Source organism: Cyprinodon variegatus, unplaced genomic scaffold, assembly GCF_000732505.1.
Source record: "Cyprinodon variegatus isolate N-32 unplaced genomic scaffold, C_variegatus-1.0 Scaffold208, whole genome shotgun sequence".
Lineage (NCBI taxonomy): Eukaryota > Metazoa > Chordata > Actinopteri > Cyprinodontiformes > Cyprinodontidae > Cyprinodon > Cyprinodon variegatus.
In genome coordinates this window covers 591,069-613,001 of record NW_015150661.1, presented here as the reverse complement: position 1 = coordinate 613,001, position 21,933 = coordinate 591,069, and the positions used below count along the sequence as shown (strand labels likewise).

General features: G+C 37.9%; 1 protein-coding gene across 3 annotated transcripts; it reads right to left on the bottom strand.

Annotated features, from left to right (window-relative positions):
• Nucleotides 1–5,208: 5,208 nt before the first annotated feature.
• Nucleotides 5,209–21,196, bottom strand: raf1 (Raf-1 proto-oncogene, serine/threonine kinase). 3 transcript variants are annotated; one of them, XM_015380176.1, is made up of 17 exons: nt 20,927–21,196; nt 17,347–17,573; nt 17,138–17,250; nt 16,941–17,043; nt 16,685–16,842; nt 15,379–15,468; nt 13,382–13,538; nt 12,676–12,700; nt 11,301–11,407; nt 11,107–11,218; nt 10,946–11,030; nt 10,532–10,708; nt 10,409–10,455; nt 10,172–10,290; nt 8,537–8,668; nt 6,228–6,362; nt 5,989–6,129 (listed from the first exon to the last, which is right to left on the bottom strand). In XM_015380176.1, the coding sequence occupies exons 2-17, from the start codon at nt 17,545–17,547 to the stop codon at nt 5,989–5,991; spliced, it is 1,902 nt and encodes a 633-aa protein (XP_015235662.1). In that variant the 5' UTR covers nt 17,548–17,573; nt 20,927–21,196. The 3 variants fall into 3 exon arrangements, with proteins under 3 accessions (XP_015235661.1, XP_015235662.1, XP_015235660.1); XM_015380174.1 differs by lacking the exon at nt 20,927–21,196 and adding an exon at nt 19,721–19,913; XM_015380175.1 differs by lacking the exon at nt 20,927–21,196 and having other exon boundaries at nt 5,209–6,129; nt 17,347–17,547.
• Nucleotides 21,197–21,933: the final 737 nt, after the last annotated feature.

Below are 21,933 nucleotides of genomic sequence, written 5' to 3'. Positions count from 1 at the left end.
TGCTGCTGCCCAGTCATGTCACGTCCTCACTGTCTGGGCTTAAACAGTCACTCAAAACAGAGAGAAACAACGTAACTAATGTTGATCGTGACTAAGTAAGATAATTTTAGCAAATATTTTGCTTAAATGAAAGATACAGTAACTATGCAAACATTCCTTGTCATAACTATAAACCTTAAAGCAGTTTTGAAAGTTTATCTGGTACTGGTATTCCCAAGAATATGTATTTTCTGATTGTGAAGTGAAAGAAAAACGACTCAGATTTCAGAGCATAATCAGGAAAGTGTGATGTATATGTTCTCAGTTATTAAATCTATTCCAAACAACTGTCGCAGTCGCCTTCTTGGTAAAACATTTTCAACTGTTATTAACATATATTAATAAAGACAACCTTGTTGGACAGTAACAAAAAATGTCCTCCTTGGCTGTAGGTAAAACAGAAAAAGGGAACATGGTTGCCCGCTTCAATGGAATCAAAATTACACCTTTTGGTCTACATCCAAAACAATATGTGGAGGAGAAAACTTACACCCTGAGCAAGCACACTGAAATATGGGGATGACAGCCTCATGGTTTTCTTTAGCAGGACAGGGAAGCTGATCGGAGTTGATGGGAACAATAGGTGGGGCAAACAGTTAGAGACTAGGGCAGAGGTTCACCTTTTATGAGGACGATGACAATAAACATAGAGCCAGAGTCAAACAGTCTATAATCAAAGCCGACAGTAGGGGTCACCAGTGCGGTGCCTGTTGGCACCAAGGGGCCCTAAAGGACCACAGGAGGTCTGCACCTTCTGAAAACAAAAGAAATTTTCTTTTATTCAGTTGCTCTTCTTTTTTAACCAAAATTGCATTTATATAGATTTCATGACAATAATGACAATAACTAAAAGAAAATAAAAAATTAAAAGAAAAACAATAAAACTATGAATGTTAAGCAAGAGGTTTAGGAAAAGGTCGACTCCTCCAGTTCATAGGTCAGTATTAGTACGCTTTCCTATGATTCAGCACCCAAGAAATATAGCGGGTAAAATAAGTATTGGACATACCATTATTTTTCTCAGTTAATACATTTCTAGAGATGCATTTGACATGACATTTTCACCTGATGTCGGAAACAATCAATAAAATAAACACATTAAAAGAAATCAAAACATAGAGGTCCAGAAATTAAGTATAGGTTTGCTAAAGATAAATATGTGATCAATACTTTTTCCCTGTGCTATTCCACATTAATCCACATTACTTAATTTCTGGAGATATATGGTTTAATTTCTTTGTATGTGCATGGATTGTTACCAACATCTGGTAAAAAAGTCATATCAACAGCACCTCTAGAAATATATTTACTGAGAAAAATGATTGCATTTTCAACACGTATTTTACCCGTTACAGCTATTATGGTTATAGAAATTGGTGACCCCAGGCCTACAATATTCATGTTTTTTCACAGCCAGACCTGCAGCTGTTCAACATTTTCTGTCTTTTAAGTCATAAGGGAGAACTCAGAGTTAAATAAATTTTAATGTTTGCATCTTACAAGACATCCCAAGAAAAAATACCTCTTGATTTAATTTTTGTTTCAGAGTTCCAATAAATGTGGTGTATGTGGATTCTTCAAGAACAGAGTTTGTTCTAGAACCCACACTAGATGGTGCTGTTTGCCTGACAGATGGTCCATTGAGCTGATTTGATGCAGGTATAGATCAGATTAAAAAAAAAAAAAAAAAAGCTGTAAAGACTTTGCTCTTTGGTTGCAACACATTTCAGATTGGCTCCTTCTCCTGGGTATGAGCCTTTATCCAAACAAGGCCATATAAACAGCTTAAGATCTTCTAAAGAGAGCTGTTTTTTTTTAACCTGGCACCATTTCAAAAGTCCATAAAAAACAAAATAAAGTTATTCCCATATATAGCTCTTATGTTTACAGCAAACCTTAACACTGAGTGGCAAAACCCCACAGGAACAGCCTGCTGAATGTTTATACTCAAACAAAATACAACTGTCCTGTCTCTTTCCACTTCTGGTCCCCTGCCTGCAGGATGGTTGTTGTTCCAGAGCACCCGCCAGTGGCTGTGAAATACACAGAGGCATCAGCCAAGGGTGGAATCCCTTGGTGGTGTATGTGAACTGGATCCCCAGACCGCGTTGCTACAGTGCTATAGCAAACATTACACGCTGCTGCAAAGTCTTGCTTCTGTGTGGGACTTAGCTGTGTCAGAAGGCTGGATGGGGCTCCACCTGTCAACATCAATGCCTTCCAAATCTAATAAAAGGATTCAATTATTGCTATTATTGTAGAAGATTGTATATTTTCTAAATGTCCTTATGCGCACACAACTATTTGCATTGTTGGAGATAAATTTAACACAGTTACACATCCATATTCAGTAATAAAGGTTATGTGTGCAGTTTTTCTTTCCTTGTGTTTAGTGTGCTCATATTAGCCTTTCAAAAGGCACTGAAAGGTCACAAAAGAAAAAATAATCTAATCAGGTGCAGTTCATGCAGCTTCATAAAATAGTAACTTAAAAAAAAACAACCACTGATAGAAAGTATATTAACTTTATATGTGAGAGTTGCACACAAGCATATACTATATATTTAGTTAAGTGAAAGAAAAAAAATGTGGTAAAGAAAGGTGCATAAAAACAGAGATAGAGACATACTTTAGTTATTGGTAAGCAAATTGCCCTGAAACTTCAAGATGGTGTCAGCTGCAGTTCGAATCACTGCTTTAAGCATAACCACACAATCTATCTATCTATCTGGGACATGTTCTATTACATTTGTCAGAAACATTTTAGCTGACATAAAAAGTACAGATTGGATTGGATTTTAGTGCGCCACAAATCTGTTTTTAGATTAACATACCGGTAATTGCTGCATTTATTTGGAAATCAAGACCCAGTGTGGAGAAAGTGGATCTAAATAGGTTTTTATAGTTATGATTTGGAGAGCCAGTGTTAGAGCATTCCATGTTACCTTGTGATGACAAAATCTGTGGAGAAGCCGATATTATTTTCACTCAGGGTTTATGAACTGTCCACACTACCAAAAGCACAAATGACCCAATGCGAGGTAGATTGACTAATCCCCACTGAGGATCTATTGATAAATGTTAAGAGGAAAATACCAGATCTACTGTAAGAAGACCTGGGCTTCTAGACCTCTTTAGCAGCATAAATGAAGCAATAAATGATACAAAAGTATACACCAAATATTGAATGCATATGCCAGGGGTTTGGGCATCAACTGGATGACTTGATGCAACAGATATGCTCTCACTTGGCAATTGGTTATATTAAAATTCAATTTAGAAAATACCTTAATTAAATGTTGTAGTTACTGGGTGTGCTTCGCTTAGTCCTCAATGTGGCCGACCCAGGTTTGAATCCATCCTGTGGTCCTTTGCTACACGTTTCTAACCCTCATTCATACCTCATTTCCTGTCAGCCCACTGTACAGATTAAATTAGCCACTAGTTCCATAAAAACCTGACAGTGGTCAATGGCAGAGGACCAGATGTCCACGTGACAGAGCAAGAGAGATGGATGCTAAGCTTGTTCAGGAAATAAACCTATTTATTCCTCCTGCTTGAAGCCTGTGATCCTCTTCATCCCTGACCACACATCTCTGATATTGTTTTGCTGGAGTTCTTTGTCCAGCCTCTTCACTTTTCCTCATCTTAACTTGCTTCTCAATTCTTAAAGACTTGCTTTTTCTTGTTGAGCAGTTGCTTTAGATCCATTATTTATTGTTTGGGAAGCATTTCACTGTTCTAATAGCGATGGCGTTATCAACCCAGAAGTTTATGTAGTCAGTCACAGACTAACTTGTTGCATTGATGTCCTCTACATCTGGCTGACAGTGATCACAGTCTGTATCCTCAAAACAAACTTGCAGGGCTTCCTCCTTCCTTCATGAGACCATCTTCTTTCAGTTTTTTTTTATTGTAGGTTGTATCTTATAAAGTGGCTTATAATCTGATCAGGAAAAAAAAAGATTGTGATCTGATTTTCCAAGAGAAGGTCCTACTTTAAAGATGCGTGAGTCATAAATGCATTAAACAGGTCCAAAGTTTTTAACTTTGGCAGATGGCAGAAAGTGAGGCGTGATTAAATCACCACTTATTGCCACAAATGCATCTGGTTGTGTCTCGGGCTTTGCAAAAACGGAACTGATTAGATCAAATGCAGCGTTGGCAATGGAAGGTGAAATTTAAACGGTTACTAACAGAGCACCTGTAATCTCTCTGGGCAAATAATATGGCCGAAAACCAACTGCCAGTAGTTCAATATATCGGCAATAGTGACAAATCCTCACATAAACATATCTGGATGATACCATCTGTTGTTCACAAGCACTGCCAAGCCACCTTCTTTGACTTTCCAGTCTTCTTTAAGTCTCTCTGCTCATATGGTCATAAAGCCTGGCAGAGAGACACTGGAGTCAGAGATACATTGCAGCCATGTTTCAGTAAGACACAATGCTGAATTTGCGATATTCTGGCTGCTGCATGGTTTTAGCTTAGGATTCTTCTAAATGTTTCCCCAAGTCATTTTGCAAATGATGACTAACAGAAGAGATTGCTTAAATTTCTTGTTCCAATCTGGTCTCCTTGATCTTGCTCTGCATTCCCGTCGCCTCTTTTTCCAATTCAGTTGGTACGTGCAGAAATAGTCGATGCGGTATTTCAGCTTTAAAGATATTAATTCGCTTGCGCCTTGTATTAAAAAAAAAATCTACTTGCTATGGTTGCTGTGTTTACACATAAGTATCCAACAAGAACAATTTATCAGTAAAAAAAAGCTTCAACACATTCACAAGAAGCAAAAATCATAAAAAAGAAACAAATTTCCTGATCGACGAAGGAAAAACGAAAGTTCTCCCAAAAAAAAAAAAAGACTCGACTTGGGCAGCTATAAATTGGTCATACCCCTAACCAGTATAAGCAGTTTTTTAATAAAAAAATCCCATTTATTCCTAATTGTATTAAATATTCTGATTCCATGAGGGGACAGAATTTTTGGGGGGGTTTACATTAGTTGCAGATTTTATTATCTAAATTGACAGAAATATAATAACCTACACGACTAATCCTTTTTTTGAGGTGCACCTGTACAGGATGTGATGAGTAACAGACACTTCTCTAAAGCAAAAATAAACATGACCAAGTCGGCCTATGTCTGCAAAGGATTTTTAACTTAATTTTATTAAAATATTGAATAGACGACCTTCCCACCAAGTTCAAAATAAAACATTTCACCTCTTCAAGGTTACAAACAACAAAATTAGTTCCCAAATCACTGAAAATATTTAAGACGCATGCCGAATGTCCAGCTCATGATAACCAAACGATAGTAAGGGTGTGGGCATCCACAAACCAGTTTAGTGAAAGCCATAAAAACCCTCAAGTCTTCGAAAATAAGCCCTAAATAAAGAACAAATTATTTAAGACAAAACAGAATCAGCTACTGTGCAACTAGAGCTGCTTCCAGTGGCTTTGTGAAGACCAGAAGAGGTGAAGTTGTGCTGAAACTTAGCCCAGGCTTTGTTTCCTTCTAAGGCAGCTAAGCTTGAGTAGTCCCTCTCCAGGCCTGATAAAAGCAAGGCATCACAGAAAACAGATCAGGAAACACGCGTCTCCTGAGCTTCCTTCAGTGTCCATTCATCGTTGTTTCAGGTAGGCGTGTGTGTGCTTCTATATACAACTTAAATCAAATACCATACAGACACAAAGCCTCAATGTACTTCTTAATGCTCATGGGAAGTACCTTACACTGAAATCTTCATGTTAGGATCTGATTGCAATCTTCCATACGTAATCTCTGATGCTCCTCCTCCCGTTTAACTCCTTTACTAACATATTCATTGCCTAACATTGGTTTATGAATGATTGCATGTGCATTGTTCTATAAAAATGTCTTTAGGGAGGGAATACGAGTTTATTGATAGTGCGGCATAATCTTTTTTGCTGAGGAGGAGCCTATGTGTAAACAGGCAGCCTGGTGGTCAGAGTACAGGCGTTGATTTCCTCGGTCTGTGCGGCTCTGTGCAGGGACGGTTCTGAGGCACTGCGGTTTATCTTAGGGAGGGCGTGCTGGAGGAGCTCAATGGAGGATAAGATCTAAGAACAAGATAATATAAAGGGAAATTACAAACAGATTAATTGGAAAAATATTAAAGATTCTGTCCAAAAGCCTCAAAAACAAAAGAGGAGCTCACCTGCGGAAAAAGCGGCCTTTCTTCCTTGGACTTCTTGATGCAGTCAGCCACCAACCTCTTCATGGCTTTGGGACAGTTCTTGTAGAGCTTACTGAGGTCTGGGCACAAACGATCTCTTCCCACCATGTATATAATCTAATGGGAGGAGTTACAAAGACTTGATGAAGCTGAGAGGACAACTAATCAGATTTAGAAATTACAGTCTCGCAAAAGCATTTTATAGCCTGAAAAAAATCCCTTTAGAAGTCATCCAATTAGGAAACAAACTCCACTTAGATGCAATTTATCTCTGCAAATGTGATTGTTTTGTGAAAAGTATTATTTAAAAAAAAAAAGATAGTTAGGAACTAGTACAATACCAGATAAAAAAATAAAAAACTAGACCAAAAAAACTATTTTCACATCTAAAAAAAAAAAAATATCACAACACCTCTGTCCACCTAACCTGATGGGCAGCACAAGGAGAGTAGGAAAAATTTCTGGTCATGCATGATAAAACTCCAGTATTTATGGAAGCGTGGCAAAGCCACTATCAAAGGAAGGCAATGTACCTTTATGTGTTTAAGAAAAAAATAAAAGTGAATTACTTCAAACAGATCAGAACTGCAATGAGAGATGATGCTAGCAGCATCACGCTACAGGGATGCTTCATTTTCATCAGGGAAAAGAAGGCCTAATATACCACGTAAATGGAGCTGAATAATGCTCAATTTTGTTAAAGTCAACAAAGACTTGATAATGGAGCTGTCCACCTTCCACCAATAGCAACTCAGTCCATACTAAACATCTAATAAACTGTGAGAAGTACTAAATGTTTAGACATTCCCTTCTAATCTGACTGATCTTGAGCTATTTTGCAAAGAAATTTAACTTTTGCTAGACATGCCAATCTGATGCAGTCATAGGCTAAACCACAAGAGTACTAAAAAAATAAATTTGCAAAAAAAAAGTTTAGACTTGTATCATTTCCTGCAATGTTTTGTTACATTAACAAAAACTCATTTAAGAGAAATACAATCTGCAACGATAACTTGAAGCCATTTGAAAATGAGCAGAAAGGCTTTTACAAGCTATGCAAAAATTAATCTTAATATTTTGAGTTTTACTCAATTTTAGTTCTTTTAGAAATGTAATGTTTGTATTCTCTTAAGCTGTACTCCTTTTAGAAAAGATATTTGCAGCAGTATAATGTTACCTCGATTCAGTGGTGGGGGTGGTGAGGGTGGTGGGGGTATTGAACTATTCAGGCCACATTTAATAATTAAAGCTGTTCCTGTATCGCTGGTGCATTAATACGGCTGAGCAAAAGCAACTTTTGTTGGTAGAAGAGACAAAATATGAAAAATAAAGAGTAAAAATATCTGTATATATTTGAATATGAACTAAAAGGGAAGCCGACATTCACCCTGAAACAGCGGTCATTCAGATGGATATAACTTTAAATATGGTGAGATAGACTAAGGTGGCAGACATCTAAAACATTACAGCCATTGTAAAGGTATGAGGGCATGATGGTGCAGAGATAAAAGATGACAGCAGTACTCCATGTGCCTGCAAGTTCACCCGAGTACAAGGTCATTCCACCGGATCAGGAAGAACAGGTTCCTGCATAGACCCTAATACTATTTTAGGCACAAGTTCTTAAACGCTTAAGTCCTATTCTATACAGATGAGAACCCAGATCTTAATTAGCCAGATCTTCTACCCTAATGGATTTTATAAAAAGGCAGGACTTAAACTCTGAAATGCAAACTTGAGAACCCCTTTTTTCACAGGGTTGGATTACGAGATCTAAAATTAGGCCGGCGGCTCCAAGTCGTCGGTCTCTGTCGGCCATAGGCCAGCCCAACAACCCCCATCAGATGGCAGCAGAGTGTTTTCATGACCACAGATTTGAAATTGGGGAAAATGTCTGATTGCAGTGTCACAGTTATTCCAAACAAAATACCGAAAACTATTGCTGCACAGTTTGGATTATTTAAGTTAAATTTTTTGATAGTTTTACAAGTGATACTTACCTTAACTTGATTAGTCCAACATATCTCAAAGTTTAAATATTCAGATTTCTAACTTTAAGCTGTATTCAGTTGCTAAAATAAGCTAGACATCTGTTCAACAGACTTTGTAAAAGCTGACCTTTTCCATGAAAATTTCATTTCTCTTCAAACAAAATCCCTGCCTACTACAGATAAGGGTACCAATGACACCTTTATAAAACCTTTAACGAAAAAGGAGAACAACCAAGAAATACAAATGAAAAATTTAAATTTGGCCACCTGAAGAAGAGCCAGACATGTAAAGGATTTCACCTGATCTCGGCTTGCTATGTGGGAGTATGGGAGCTCTCCAGTCATCAGCTCAAAGAGAACGATTCCATAGGAATAGACATCAGACTGGAAGCTGTAGGGATTGTTATCCTCCATTCGGATCACCTCTGGAGCCTGTAAATGATGCACACATTATTGTTAACTTTACAATAAAAATAAAAAAATAAAATGAAGATTAAAGAAATTTGGCAATTAGAGTTTTGTAAACATTTTTAATATATTGAGATTTGGGTGTCGTAAAAGCCAAAACCTCTGCTACTAAGATCACTCTTTAGAAATTTCTGTTGTCCTTTCAAGATCCATTACCGTATAATATTACAATTTCATAAATATTTTTTCATAGCCTTTCCGTTTTGAGCAGTCATTCATTATGTAGTCTTGGAGCAAATTTGTTATCACACTGAAGTGTTCCAATTCGAAATAAAAAAACACCACTGAGTTCTGGATTCTCAAGGTTTTCAGCATCTAACAGACCACCCTCTGTCCAGAACCCCCCTTCCCCTCCCCTTCTCACCAACCACCTTCTATGTGGATATTTTTTAAGCATAAATACTAAGAAAAACAGCGTCACCTTTCAGACAAACATGTCTAATGAAGTACTAAGTAACTCATAGCTGCAAATGCTGTCAGCAAGGGAATTTCATTTTGGCAAACTATCATCCCGGGTGAAAATTCTGATCAGCTTGGGGGTAAAATTTAAAGTCCTGAGTGGCTGGCTCAGTTGGAGAATGCCACAGAGAGATTTTTTGATGTCACACCATATTGCATCTAAAAAAAAAAAAAAAAAAAAACCTTTAGATGTACACATTAATATTCTTTAGTTCTTTCTGTCTAAGATAAAGGATTGTTGCTCCTTTAAGGAAACTGATGCTTTTGGAGAGAGCATTACATAAAATAAGGAAAGACATGAGGGTTACCCCAGAATATTTAACACATGGTTTTCTTTAAATACATTTTTTTTAAATGTATTTAAGATTTTAGATTTTTTTTTAATCTATTCTGGGCAAAAAGACACCTTTTCTCTTTCAAAAGCTTACCGACTAAAGCCAAGCTTTTTGAGTCTTAGCCTGCCTCTGCTTTAGAATGGAAGTCTGTGTTGCTATTTATTCTAAAATCTGGTAAAAATTAAGGATAATAAAAGACATTTCTTGTTGTATGTGATATTAATCTATTAGTGAAAAGTCAGATAGGGAAAAGTATCTATGGTTATCAACCCGTTGTGCTTCCTGGCTAAATTTCAATAAACAAAGAAGCAATGGTCTCTCCACAGGCAGCCCTTTGGGCTCTTCTGAATTAGTAGAACACCAGTACATGCAAAAATAAATCTGTGAGTTGTCCTTCGGAGTTGAATTATTTGCTATAAAATTATTCATCTTCCCTGATTTCAAAATAGCTTCCTTTAAAACAGCTTCTTGCATGTTTTTTCATCCCCTGACTATTCTTTGTTTCATAAAGGACAACCCAAAATCAGTTTTCATTCCCTCGATAACTGCATCCACACTAAAGAATATAGAGTTCAGTAGTTGGGAAAAGGCTGGGTTTCTGAAACCGGATGCTCAAAGGTTGACATGGCTTCTTTTTTTTATTTTGTTTTCAAGTTCATTGAAATGCACCAACCATCCAAAGAATGGATCCAGAGGGTTGCTCCACCTGTTGTGACCCAGTCCACCTGGACTTCACAGTAGCAAGACCAAAGTCGCCGATTTTTACAGTTAACCCCTCGTGCAGAAAGATGTCTGTGCAGATGTCAAGGTATTACATCTAAACATACTGAGGAAAAAGGCTGACTTTGTGCTTCACTCACAGTAAAGCCACACATTAAAGGGAATGGAAAAAAATAGTAGAAAAGGATACTGTTGGACTTCATGTCACGATGAATTATGTTTTTTGCATGTAAATAGCTGGAAAAAAGAAAAGGAAAAATGAATCATGCTGCCGGAGACATTTTGTATCAAAGCTCCGTTCTTGGTAACTTACTCCATGCCCTGAGCTGTCTGTCTGGCAATATCTATGAGCTGGATCATGGTGAAATTAGTCTCCAGGACATGGATGTGTTTGTAAAGGCTGCTCCCCTCACACCACTGCGTCACGATGGCCAGGTTGTCCCTCGTCATGTAGCCCATAAACAGAAGGATGTTGACATGTCGGGTTTTCCTGCAGAGCACAAAGCAATGAGGAAATGAAGACACTGTCACATAAAAGTTTTGAAGTGAGGATGATTCACTCTGAATTTGTCAGTTTGCAACTGTTGAGGGATAGTTTTTTTTTTTTTTTTTTTTTTTTTTTGGAAAAGAGTCTCTCCTGTCATTGTACCAAAAAGACAACAATATATCTGAATTTCTTTAGCAGTAACATAAGTAACAGAGTAAACATGTTCCTGTAAGAGATTACCTTAGAACGGCCACTTCATTTCTGAATGCTTGAAGCTGCTCCGGTGTTGGGTCAGTAACCTTTAATATCTTCACTGCAACATCACCTACAGGAGAAACACTTAAAGATGAGAGGCAATGACGTAAAAACTTTGCAATGTTTGTATCTTTTACCATTCTTACCATGCCATTTTCCTTTGTATACTGTTCCAAAAGAGCCTGAACCAATGTGGGAATGTAGATAAACCTCGCTGGCCTCAATTTCCCAGTAATAACTCGAATCTCGATTAGGCCTCTGCATAAACAGGAACCGAAGAATGACGCAACTATTCACTCAAAAAAAAACATGTATTAAAAACATAAAAGGCAGAACATACAATTTTATTTTTCTCCTGAGTGTTGAAGGATGAGGCTCTTTCTCGATGGGAAGCTGGGGCTTTGGACTGTGTCCAGCCTGTGGGGCTCTGGCTGGGGGAACTTCCAGCTATAGGAGAAAAATCACAACAAAACCAAAAGACAGCGTTCATTAATCATTTTTACCAGTGCTTGTACAAGCCGTTTGATCAGAAGTGATTAAACTGAAGCATAAGTTTTTATATGTAATTAACTTTTTAACATTTTGTTCTGTTGAGCCAGAACATTTCAATGTTTTATATAAAATAAAGAAGCCGTTTCATAATTCTACAGTATAAACTTGGCAGCATTTGGTTTTAGCAGCATCAATGTAGCTAAGGTGTGTTATTCAATACATAGAACCCCTGTAATGGCATCTTCTGGGTTGCAGAGCAGTTGGCATATCATATTGTATATCCATTTGTCACGATTCTCTCTATTGAGTAGTGGTAAAAGTTCCAAAGGTCTGTAATGAAAAGCCTCAACAGTTTGAGTTTGTATTCAACCCCAATAAGCCAATAATTAATACTTTATAACAGATTCCCAAAGTTGGGGTCAGGACTCCATGGAGTTTTGATATCAGTAATTAAACAATAGATATTAGAATATATAACTGATAATAATAACAATATAAATCAGGGACTGCTCCAATCGAATTTGTTCAGGGATTTCAGCAGAACGGTTTTAGCCAGTCATGGTTACAAATGAAATAGCAGCAGATGGAAAGAGAAACCACAACAACTTAAACTTTTATGCCCTTGCTGTTCCTCTTTAAAAGATCAAATCGTGGATTCCGACAACACGGATGTGATAGCAGCAGCTATGCGAACGTCCTCCTGCACTGTTCTGTTTCTATTGGCTTGGCAGCTTTTGGCTATAAACCATAACGCTGCAGCATAATTGGCTAACCTACAACGGATCAAGAGTGTTTGAAAGTACAAATACCACAAGAATTCAGCTTGCAGGCAAGGTTACTTTTCCAAGGTATTGTACATTATCTGTTCTTAGAGACCAATAATTAACCTTCAAAAGGAAGGTGGATGCAAATTTAATTCAGGCAACTGGATCTAAACTTTCCATTCGTTTCCACATTCCACACCCACAAGCAACCCTAAAAAATTGTAGAAGGGAAAGTTTGATTTGAGGAAGTACAAATGAAAATTACCAAAACTAGTTGCTCAATGTCCCATTTCAACCAGCTTGATCTTCCATCATATTCCTCAAATATTAAGCTTTCTCTTTTACATGATCAAAACATACGCATAATTTAAAATGGGGTGAAAAGTCAAAAGCTTACAATTTATAGTTCCTGTGAGGAATATAATAAACAATAATATTAACATGCTAAGCGGAACTCACCTGAGTCATGATCCCGCATGACATCCTGAAACACAAATTAACACACAAAAAAATACAGGTTATTTTTAATAAGCTTACACAAACACTAAAATTGATGCCATCTGCCACTCATCACGCGACATCTGCATTACTGAGATGAAAGTGCAGATAACCCACTTGCAAGGCATGCATTCAGGTCGCACACAGTTACTCTGCCTTCTAACCTTTTCTGGACTCTCAGACGAGGCCTCAACAAAAGTCTCGGGAAAGTGCACAAAACCTACTTTCCTCTTCAGCCAGAATCTACGGCACCAGGAGCTGTGAGAGGTACTCAGACAGTCTAGCTACTCCCCAGTAAACAATATAAAAAGACCGGTGAGGAGACAGGAGGAAAAGGGAAGAGTTAAGAAAATGGGGATGAAATAAGAAAAGAACCTCATGTTTTGGGTTTAAACGGACTAAGTAGAGCAGAAATCATGAAAAACATGTGAGCTGATTATGCAACCCTAGTGATGGTGATAAAGCAGAAACTGGAACTGAACGAGGAAGTCAAAAAGTGTAAGGGCATTAAAAAAAAAAAAAGCTGAAACAAGATGCCATCTAGGGCCTAAATAAATACACTGTTCAGAGGATGACTTAAAACAAAGCTAAATAATGCAAGTCAAAGACTGAGGGAATCTCTAAGATATAAGCATTTTAAGGTCTAAGACAACTGGACGAAGCTTACCTCGAATGAGCTACCGTCTACAGGCAGCGCCGTGCTGACCATGTGGACATTAGGTGTAGAAGTGGAGCGCTGCCTCTGGGAGAGCCCACCGCTGCCTGCAGGTTGGTATGGCGGGGCGTAGTTAAAGGCATGAGGGGTCGAGTTTCGGTGGATCGAGCTGGGAAAAAAATAGAGGACAAGAATAAAGAAAAGGAATTATTGAATAAATGGAATAAAAACCAAGCTGCTGACCCACAGATAAACAACCTTTTTACTGTAACTAACATTCATTTCAGAAAGTTCTTTAAAATTAGTCCAATGTGGGTGTGCTGGTTTAATTTCTGTCACGTTTACTCCTTTTCAGGTATTTATTTTTTAGAATATGGGCTGAAGTCACATCTTTGACACAGAAACAGACAACAGAGTGGGTAACACACCTAATCAAAAGGATAAGCGCACAAAGGGGGAAAAAAAGGTTAAAGTAAAAGATTTTTGGGGAAGTAACTTATTGGTTAATATTTATTACAGCCTTCCCCTTTGAGCCATTGTTTGTTGTGTCAAAGTTGCAGAGGCATTTTGCCAACACCAGTCCTGGCTCAGTTAAAGAGTACAAAACTTACCAGCCAGGTATGTTAATCTTAAAATGACCTGGCTGCTGCTCATATCTAAGGTCTGCCCATACAGGCTTACACTTTCTAATTTTAGCAAGTACAAATATTCATTGGCATGCAGTAGATGTTGAAGTAGATCAAAGGTGTAGTTAGACCAAAACACAAAAAACTCACCTGACTGAAATTTGGATACTTAAAACCACAAACTTCCTAATATATATGCATGTATTTTTTTATCATTTTAAACAACAGATCAACTCAAAGTAGCCCATAACTGGAAGAATAAGAGGGAAAATAATTTGTTATTTTGTGGGAAAATAACATTGATCGAGGCGGTGGCAGCATCATGCTGTGGGCTTGAATTTCACAATAAGGGTCATGGACAGTGGGCAATGTTAAGAGGAATACAGGGGAAGCCATAAAGCTTATGCCCCGGATATGTCGATGGTATGACAGGAAATACTATTGTGATAAATTTATAAACTTTGAGATTGGGGGAAGGTTGACCTAACAGACAACAGCAATGAGTTGGTAAGGAAAAGATCTATGTTAAGAACAGTTTAATCAAAATCAAAATCTTTGGAAAAACTTAAATAATCACAGATTTTAAGATGCTCTCTGTTTTTTCAGTGTGAGCCATTTTGCAATAATGTTAAAAACACTTCAGTTTGCTAGAGAAAATAAAGTCAACTATTCATTTCCTTCCACTTTACACTTGAGCATCAGTTTGGTGAATCAGATGAAATATCAGCCAAACAAATTAAAACCTGCAGTTTTAGGGTGCCTAATCTCTGCAAAAAGTCAAGCTGTATAAATACTATTGCAAGGCACTGCAGGTAGTGCCTGCACTTGCGCTGCACACGACCAAGAGAGATATGGAAATGGCTTTGGTTACTGAAAGGTTATACCCTCACACAATAACCCACATAAAAAGCAATGACAGACTACAAAGACTAATGATATACTAATAGGAGTGATTTATGATATAAAACTGATACCTCTCCTAGAAACTTAAAAAGTGGTTTGACCTAATCCGCCTGCCTTTCTCAAAATCTAGTTACTTTCAGAGCAGCACATTATATCTAATCACACTCATCATCGCAGTTTCAATATGAGAAATATTGCAATCGGAAATAACCGCTTTGATGTTCAATTTTGTAGGTCATTACATTGCGGTGGCCATGCCATGCATACAATTGTGTCAACTATATTTTGAACCATTTATTTTTGCTGGGGCTGATGCCGGCACCTGTTTTACATCTAAAAATTCAGCCATAAATCTTAGAACATTTAACAAGTATTGCCCTGTAAAGCTTTCCTAGAAGTTAGCGGCCATAGAAAGGTTCCACTAGCAATCTGTTTCTTCTCCATCACTTCTCGCTGTAAAGCCAAGTTAGTTCAGCTCACCTCGGAAACCGGGTTAGGGATTCCCTCATACGTCGGGGCGGAAATTGTGGTAGGGACGGGAAACCACTTTCTGATGGTGTTGGACACAACCTGATGGAGAAGAAAAAAAAAAAACTATAGGAACTTGTGGAAATGTTGACTCTAAAGTAGGAAGTGACTGCTATAGGATGTACAGATAGACTGCAATGCTCTAAAGAATTTTTATTCTTTTAGAAAAACACCTCCCAGTCCTTCTTTGTTCCCACAGCTAAATGTGCTTCTGACATCACTGAGGAAGGAGAGGTAAAAAGGGAAGAAAGGGAAAGTTGTAACCAATGTCTGGGATATGTCATTGTGAAGCATTTCCTGTAAGTCAAGGCTACAGCAGCAGTCATCTGCCGGAGAATCTCCTCTAAAACACTGAATGAACCCTCAACACTCAAGGGGCACCTTTTTCCTTCCACTCAACTTTCCTTTACTAAGCTTGGATACTGCAATCTGAGAAGCCACCTTCTTCAGCAACGAGCTTTTGAAACAAACCATCTTTCAAATGGCGTCATTTAAATATTTTTCAAGGTCTCAATCCTTAAGTAAGGGGGAGTGGTGGCCTAGTGGTTAGGGTATAGGGCTTGGAATCCTGAGGTTGTGAGTTTGAGCCCCACAGACTGTCAACCTGGCTCCCTGAGCAAAACTCTAACCCTAGGCACCCCACAATCACAGCCTTCTGCTTCCCAGGGGATCGGTTAAATGCAGAGGTAAATTTCTCCAATGTGAGATCAATAAAGTTCCATTATTTTATTTTTTTATCAAAACCTCATTTTTTGTGACAGAAAATAGACACTGAATATTTCACAACATATAATATCTAGTTTTTCAATTTAAATAATAATATTCTGTTTTATTAAGATGCACCAACAAAGAAGCTGTCAGGTTAAAGGGATTCTCCTCTTTGTTAGTAATTACTGTTGATTCTTCACCCATCAGGCAGGGAAAAACTAAAAAGTCTCTGTTCAGAGTGCATGTGTGGAAAGCTATGCAAATAAGAGTGAGCTAATCCGAAGTCAGCTATCATTACAGCTTAACTTCCCTCTTTTATCTTTTCTGTGCTAAAGAAATTTACCTCTCAAACATGTGTGACCAAATATACATGCAATACTAATCCTCTGTGTGTGTTCAGATGTATGGATAATGGGGGAAAAAGTCCTACTCCTGTATTGTATTAGTTCGTACTGCAGAAATTGACTTTGTTTTTCAGCTCTAAAACCAAGAATCAAGTGACAGACATCCAATTAATTAGAAACATATTTTCCCCTTTTGGTATACTTACAGGAGTTGTCTAATGTTGCTCCAGTCCACACACATGGTGGGCACTTTGGTGCTACAATGCTCATGAAATTTATAGCCGCATGTTTGGCAGCGGAATCCATTCAGGAGAAACTTCTGGCAAATGTCGCAGAAGGCTAGCTTCAGATACGTCTTCCGGACCTAAAGGAAGAAAAAGACACGATAAAAGTGTAAAGACATTTTTTTTCCTGTAGTTATATTTCCAAATAAGGGAAGTTGTGATTGGTCAAGCTACTTACAAAATTATGCGTTGTCAAAGGGACATGATCTAAAACCTCAACAAGTAGCTCTTCCCCGATCAGTGAGGTTGAATCAGTATTCCAGTCCATCCGGGATTTTTTACTACAAATATATAGACACACAATAAATGTATTTAATACCCACAGTGGGAGGGCTGAATAATCTTATTTCTGATTATCGGATATCCTCAGCTTACTTTCTCTGTCCGGGATGCAGCTGGAAGACGGCGCAGCACTGAGGCTGCAGACCTCGTACCTTCAGGGCTTTGATCAAACAGCTGTAAAGAGTCATACCTGGTCGTACGTTTACCTAACAGAACCACAACAAATATTAATGACATTAAAAAAAAAAAAAAATCTATTAGTTCTGAAGCATCAATCGGAGCCTGAAATTTCAGAGGCCTACCACAGTGCGCTGCTGATTTGGAAGGAAGACGCGGATCGTGCTGTTAGCCTTGGAATCTGGAATCTTGCTGTCGTCTGAGGAGCGTCGCTGGCAGGTGAAGCCCTGGAACATGGTTGGGGAAAGGCAGGGGCCCTCAAACGGTGAGTCCTTCATGCCGAAGCCGTTGCTTAGGGTCTTCCACGCTCCTTGAAAGTGCTCCATCAGTAACACTAAGCACTTAAAATGGTCTGAAAAAAGAAAACATGCGTCACCTTTATCGGCCTTCTCTCATTGCCAGGACTATCACAGATAATAATAGAACCAATACATGCTGAGTAGCGTCCGTTTTTACAAAGCAATGCTAATTTACAACTGGTCAGTCTTTGCTCTTTATTTAAACACAACGGAAACCCCAACAGATGGCATGAACTCAACCTGATTACAACAAGGACCGTTTTCATCTGCAGTTAAAAGTAAATGTAGCAAAACAAAAAGATTTGAGTTACATCATTATAAGGTTAGAGGTAATCTTGCTGAGAGCAAAACTGTAGGATTAAGCTAATAATTAGGTAAGTTTTTTAAGGAGCAGGTAATGGCAACTATTTAAATTATACAAAGAGAACAATCGACCTGCATAAAATAAGCAAACATTTACATACAGATTTCTCTGTGGTATGTAGTTTTAAAGCAAGCATGACAAAATATACTGAACCTTTTCTTTCCCCGCCTCTATTGTCTATTTTATTCAGACACTAACTGTATAAGAGACAAAAATAAGTTGCCAAAAAAAAAAACGAAAAGAAAAAAAGCACGGCCCGCATAACCCCACACACCCTCTCTTTTAGCTTTGTTTGCACTACAAACTGCGGTGCTATATTGTAAATACAGAGGGTTTTTGCCCATTTCTGGCAGAGACTTTATGCATGTGCACTATCAGCTTGCATAACTCCTAATTACCACTGCTGTATTTATACAAAGACCTGCTGACCCTAGAGAGGTGGTTCTTTTTCTTTTTTTTTTTCTCCCCCTCTCTCTGCTGTTGGTGTTGCTGCTGTTCCACCAGGCCTATTTATATGTTCTATGTGCAGGAAAGCTAAGGAAAAAAGGCTAAATGAAAAAAACAAAAAATGGCTCTTTAAAGTTCCTACATGCTGCGGGATTTGAGTTCAGAGCTGCAATGTGGCCAAAAAAGGGCATCAGTGCAAAACAGAAACACAGATAACAGGCAGTATAAAGTGCACTGGAATACAATGAAAAGCTGTACAGCTATTCATGTAGGGGAGAAAATTGCCACATTACAGTATCAGAATTGTAAAAACCAAATATGTCACTTTATAAACAATAGGACATAAATTACCAAATGTGGACAACAGAAAGGATTTTAATCTCATGTTAAATCATATGTAGTTCCACTGTGTTTGAGTCACAGTTGTACACAAAACCCTTGCATTTTGGCACAGTTACTTTAAAACCAATCACCTTTAACTATAGTTGAATTTATCCAAACCATCAAAAAGTACTCAGAATTTCAAGAATAAACCTATTAATCAGATTACTTTTTAAATAGGACTGATTTTACTATAATGAGCAATTAATGAATTGTTAAGATATATTTTATTCATCTATCATTAAATGCACTTAAACTCTAACAGTGGTTATATTCAGTATTAAATATGCTATCATCACAAACTTTATGATTTCCAAACATAAGCAGAGTATTTCCTGGTGCCAAAAAATCACACAAACCTGTTTTAATAAAGGTGTGCATTGAGCTAAAGGAATAATTTAGCTGACATTTATTTTAAGCAGTAAGAAGGACATTTTATCCAAGTATTGTGCAGATGATAATAAATATAGGTAAATTACATGACTGATTCGATTTAAGCAGAGTGAAAACCCCTCCTTTTTCGTTCTTTATCGCTAACCTACTCACAGGATGACTGTATAACTCTAAAGTTATTTCTGATTTCAGGTGAAACTGTTTGTTGACATCCAACTGCTGTAAATGCTACCAGCAACCCTCCATAGTAATTGTCAGCGTGTTAGCCTTAATAATGGCTCGGGCTGTGGAAAACCACACTTTTTTCCATCGAAAACGAATAAAATATCTAAAACTACAATATACAAAAAGTCAATGAAAATACACAAGTGATTTTCTAAAACTAACAAACGGCAGCCGCAAAATGTAGCTACGTGTTTTCACGAGGCCTGGCTGTTTCAGTTAAAACACTGATACTGCCCCGAAGGCCCTCACAAGCAGACACTTCACGTCCTACTTCTCTCTTCCGTGCATTTCTAGTTCATTTTGTATTTACTTTCATGCTTTTTTTAAACCAACGTTGCTTTAAGTAGCGTAAAACAATAAGCGTTAAGTTTATAGGATGGTCGTGCTCACCAAGAGAAGTTAAAAAAGTTCTGCTCCGCCATAACTTTAGCGAAAAGTGGCGTCAGTGACATCATCATCATAATTGCAACGCATTCAAAGGAGGAAAAAAACGGGAAAAGTAGTCAAAGTTTGTGAAAAGTCCAGACGTTGGATCAAATAATCCCACCGCGGATGGATATCACGTTAATCAAAGAAGCGAAGGTCACAGGTGGGTCTACTTTTTTTTTTTTTAGAAACCACCCAAAAAAGCAGGAAAATGTTGAATCCTGAAAGTCGTGTTGAAAGGGGAAGAGCAACAACAACAAAAAAAAAAAGGTCCTTCAAAGTAACACCAGAGATTTTCTTCTTCTTTCTTCTTTCCAAAGTAGAAGTCCGACGAAGTGCTTCGTAATGCGGCGCTGTTACAATCAATATTTACGTTGTTCGGGGAGAAGCGGGCTGACTTGGTGCCGTGCGTCCATCTGACGCCAGTGTTTGAAACAGGACCTTGCAGTCACAACAAGACCTGCAAACATCAGTCACACTGCGCAACTATTACACAGAACTTTAAACCCTCCCACTGAGACGAGGCTGTTGCTTTTAACTCTCTAAGATATGTCTGATTTTTTTAACGCTCCGCTGTTGATATAATCGCGCATAATTTATGCACACTTCAAAGTCCTGCCTTGTCCCGAGTCGTAGTATTTAAAGCAGTGAGCATAAAAAAAGAAAAACTTACAACGGCCAATCGCCCTTTTGCAATTTTGAGACAACATTTATATGAATTTGAAACTTATGTTCAAACGAGTTTAAGGTTTGTTTTTTTTAAAGCACGAGCAAATTAGTAACCAGCGGATGGTTTTAAGGAGTAAATTATAACCATGCGCGACCTCTTCTGGGGAAAAGAGGATACTGCAAAAATCTTTGGAAATATACCTTATTTTTCTGCTTAGAGTACACTTCGTGTCCCATTTGACGAATTTGATCAAAAGACAGAAAGATATATATAAAAACAAATGTGTAGTGCGTGCACGTTGCACGGGCAACTTATATCTATTTTTGTTTTTGTCCAGAGGACATAAATGCACTGTATTTCTTATTTGCACAGTGTGGTATGGTGTTTTCATTTTTATACCCAAGCATTATTGCAATTTCTTCTACCCTAAAAATGGTTTATTCGTTCTGAAACTGACCTTGAAACAATATAACTGAGAAACCATACCCATTTCCACTCACCATGTCTTCACCATGTCTGTGGCATCCTGGTCAGAGTCCCCTAGGGTACTCAAATAGCCTGTAGTTCCACTCAGCAGGCTATGATAGCATCTTAGAGAGAATCAGTTTTTCTACCATCCTGTGTCATCTATACCCTGATGGGTTCAGCATATATTGTTTCCATATGGCAGCTCCAGACACTTTGGACAAGAGATTGAAGCGTAAAACTTAATGTTCAAAAGCGAAATATGCATTAATGTAGATTTGTTAAAATATGCAAATACCTATGGCCTCTTTGCAGATGAGTAAGCAATCCAACAGCTAACAGAAACACCAACTAATGTTTCTGTGAAGATGAGGGCAGGGTTTTGTCATTGTGATGCTTTTTAAGGTATCCTTTTCCACATTCAACTCTACTCCTGCTTTTAATTAGAATAGAACTTAATGGCTTTGAAATATTGCCATGCAGGTTATTATTGCAGTTAATTCCCTTACTCAAATGTGTGCCAGCTTCTAAAATGACGATATTTAAAAAAACCTAAAACCTAGTGTTGGAGCTTTAGATCCAAGTCCACCTTAAGAATGATGAGCGCATCTTCCACCTATTGATCCATGCACTGAGCACTCTTAGCTGAGATGCTTGCAGCTCCAATGGTTGCCTCTGACAGTTTTGCTGCCTTCAATAAACAATCCATCAATCCATTAGGGACTTTTTAAAGAGTAGCAGGTGGTAGAAACGCAACAGAACTTTTAGGTCATCGTAACTCCTTCAATCAAGTTTTAAACATTGAATTTTCATACAAACTCTTAATAAATATATATATACATATATATATGTGTGTGTGTGTGTGTAAGGGTTTATTTTTAAAAGTTGCAGAGAAACCAAACACTTTTTGTTTCCATCCAAAATCCAAGTGGGGATTATGACATTTCAGAAGCATAATACTTCATCCATTCCAATACTACGGTTGATGTGTGTTTGGGATCGTGGCTCAGCTGGAAAGACCAACTATCTCCAAACTGCAAGC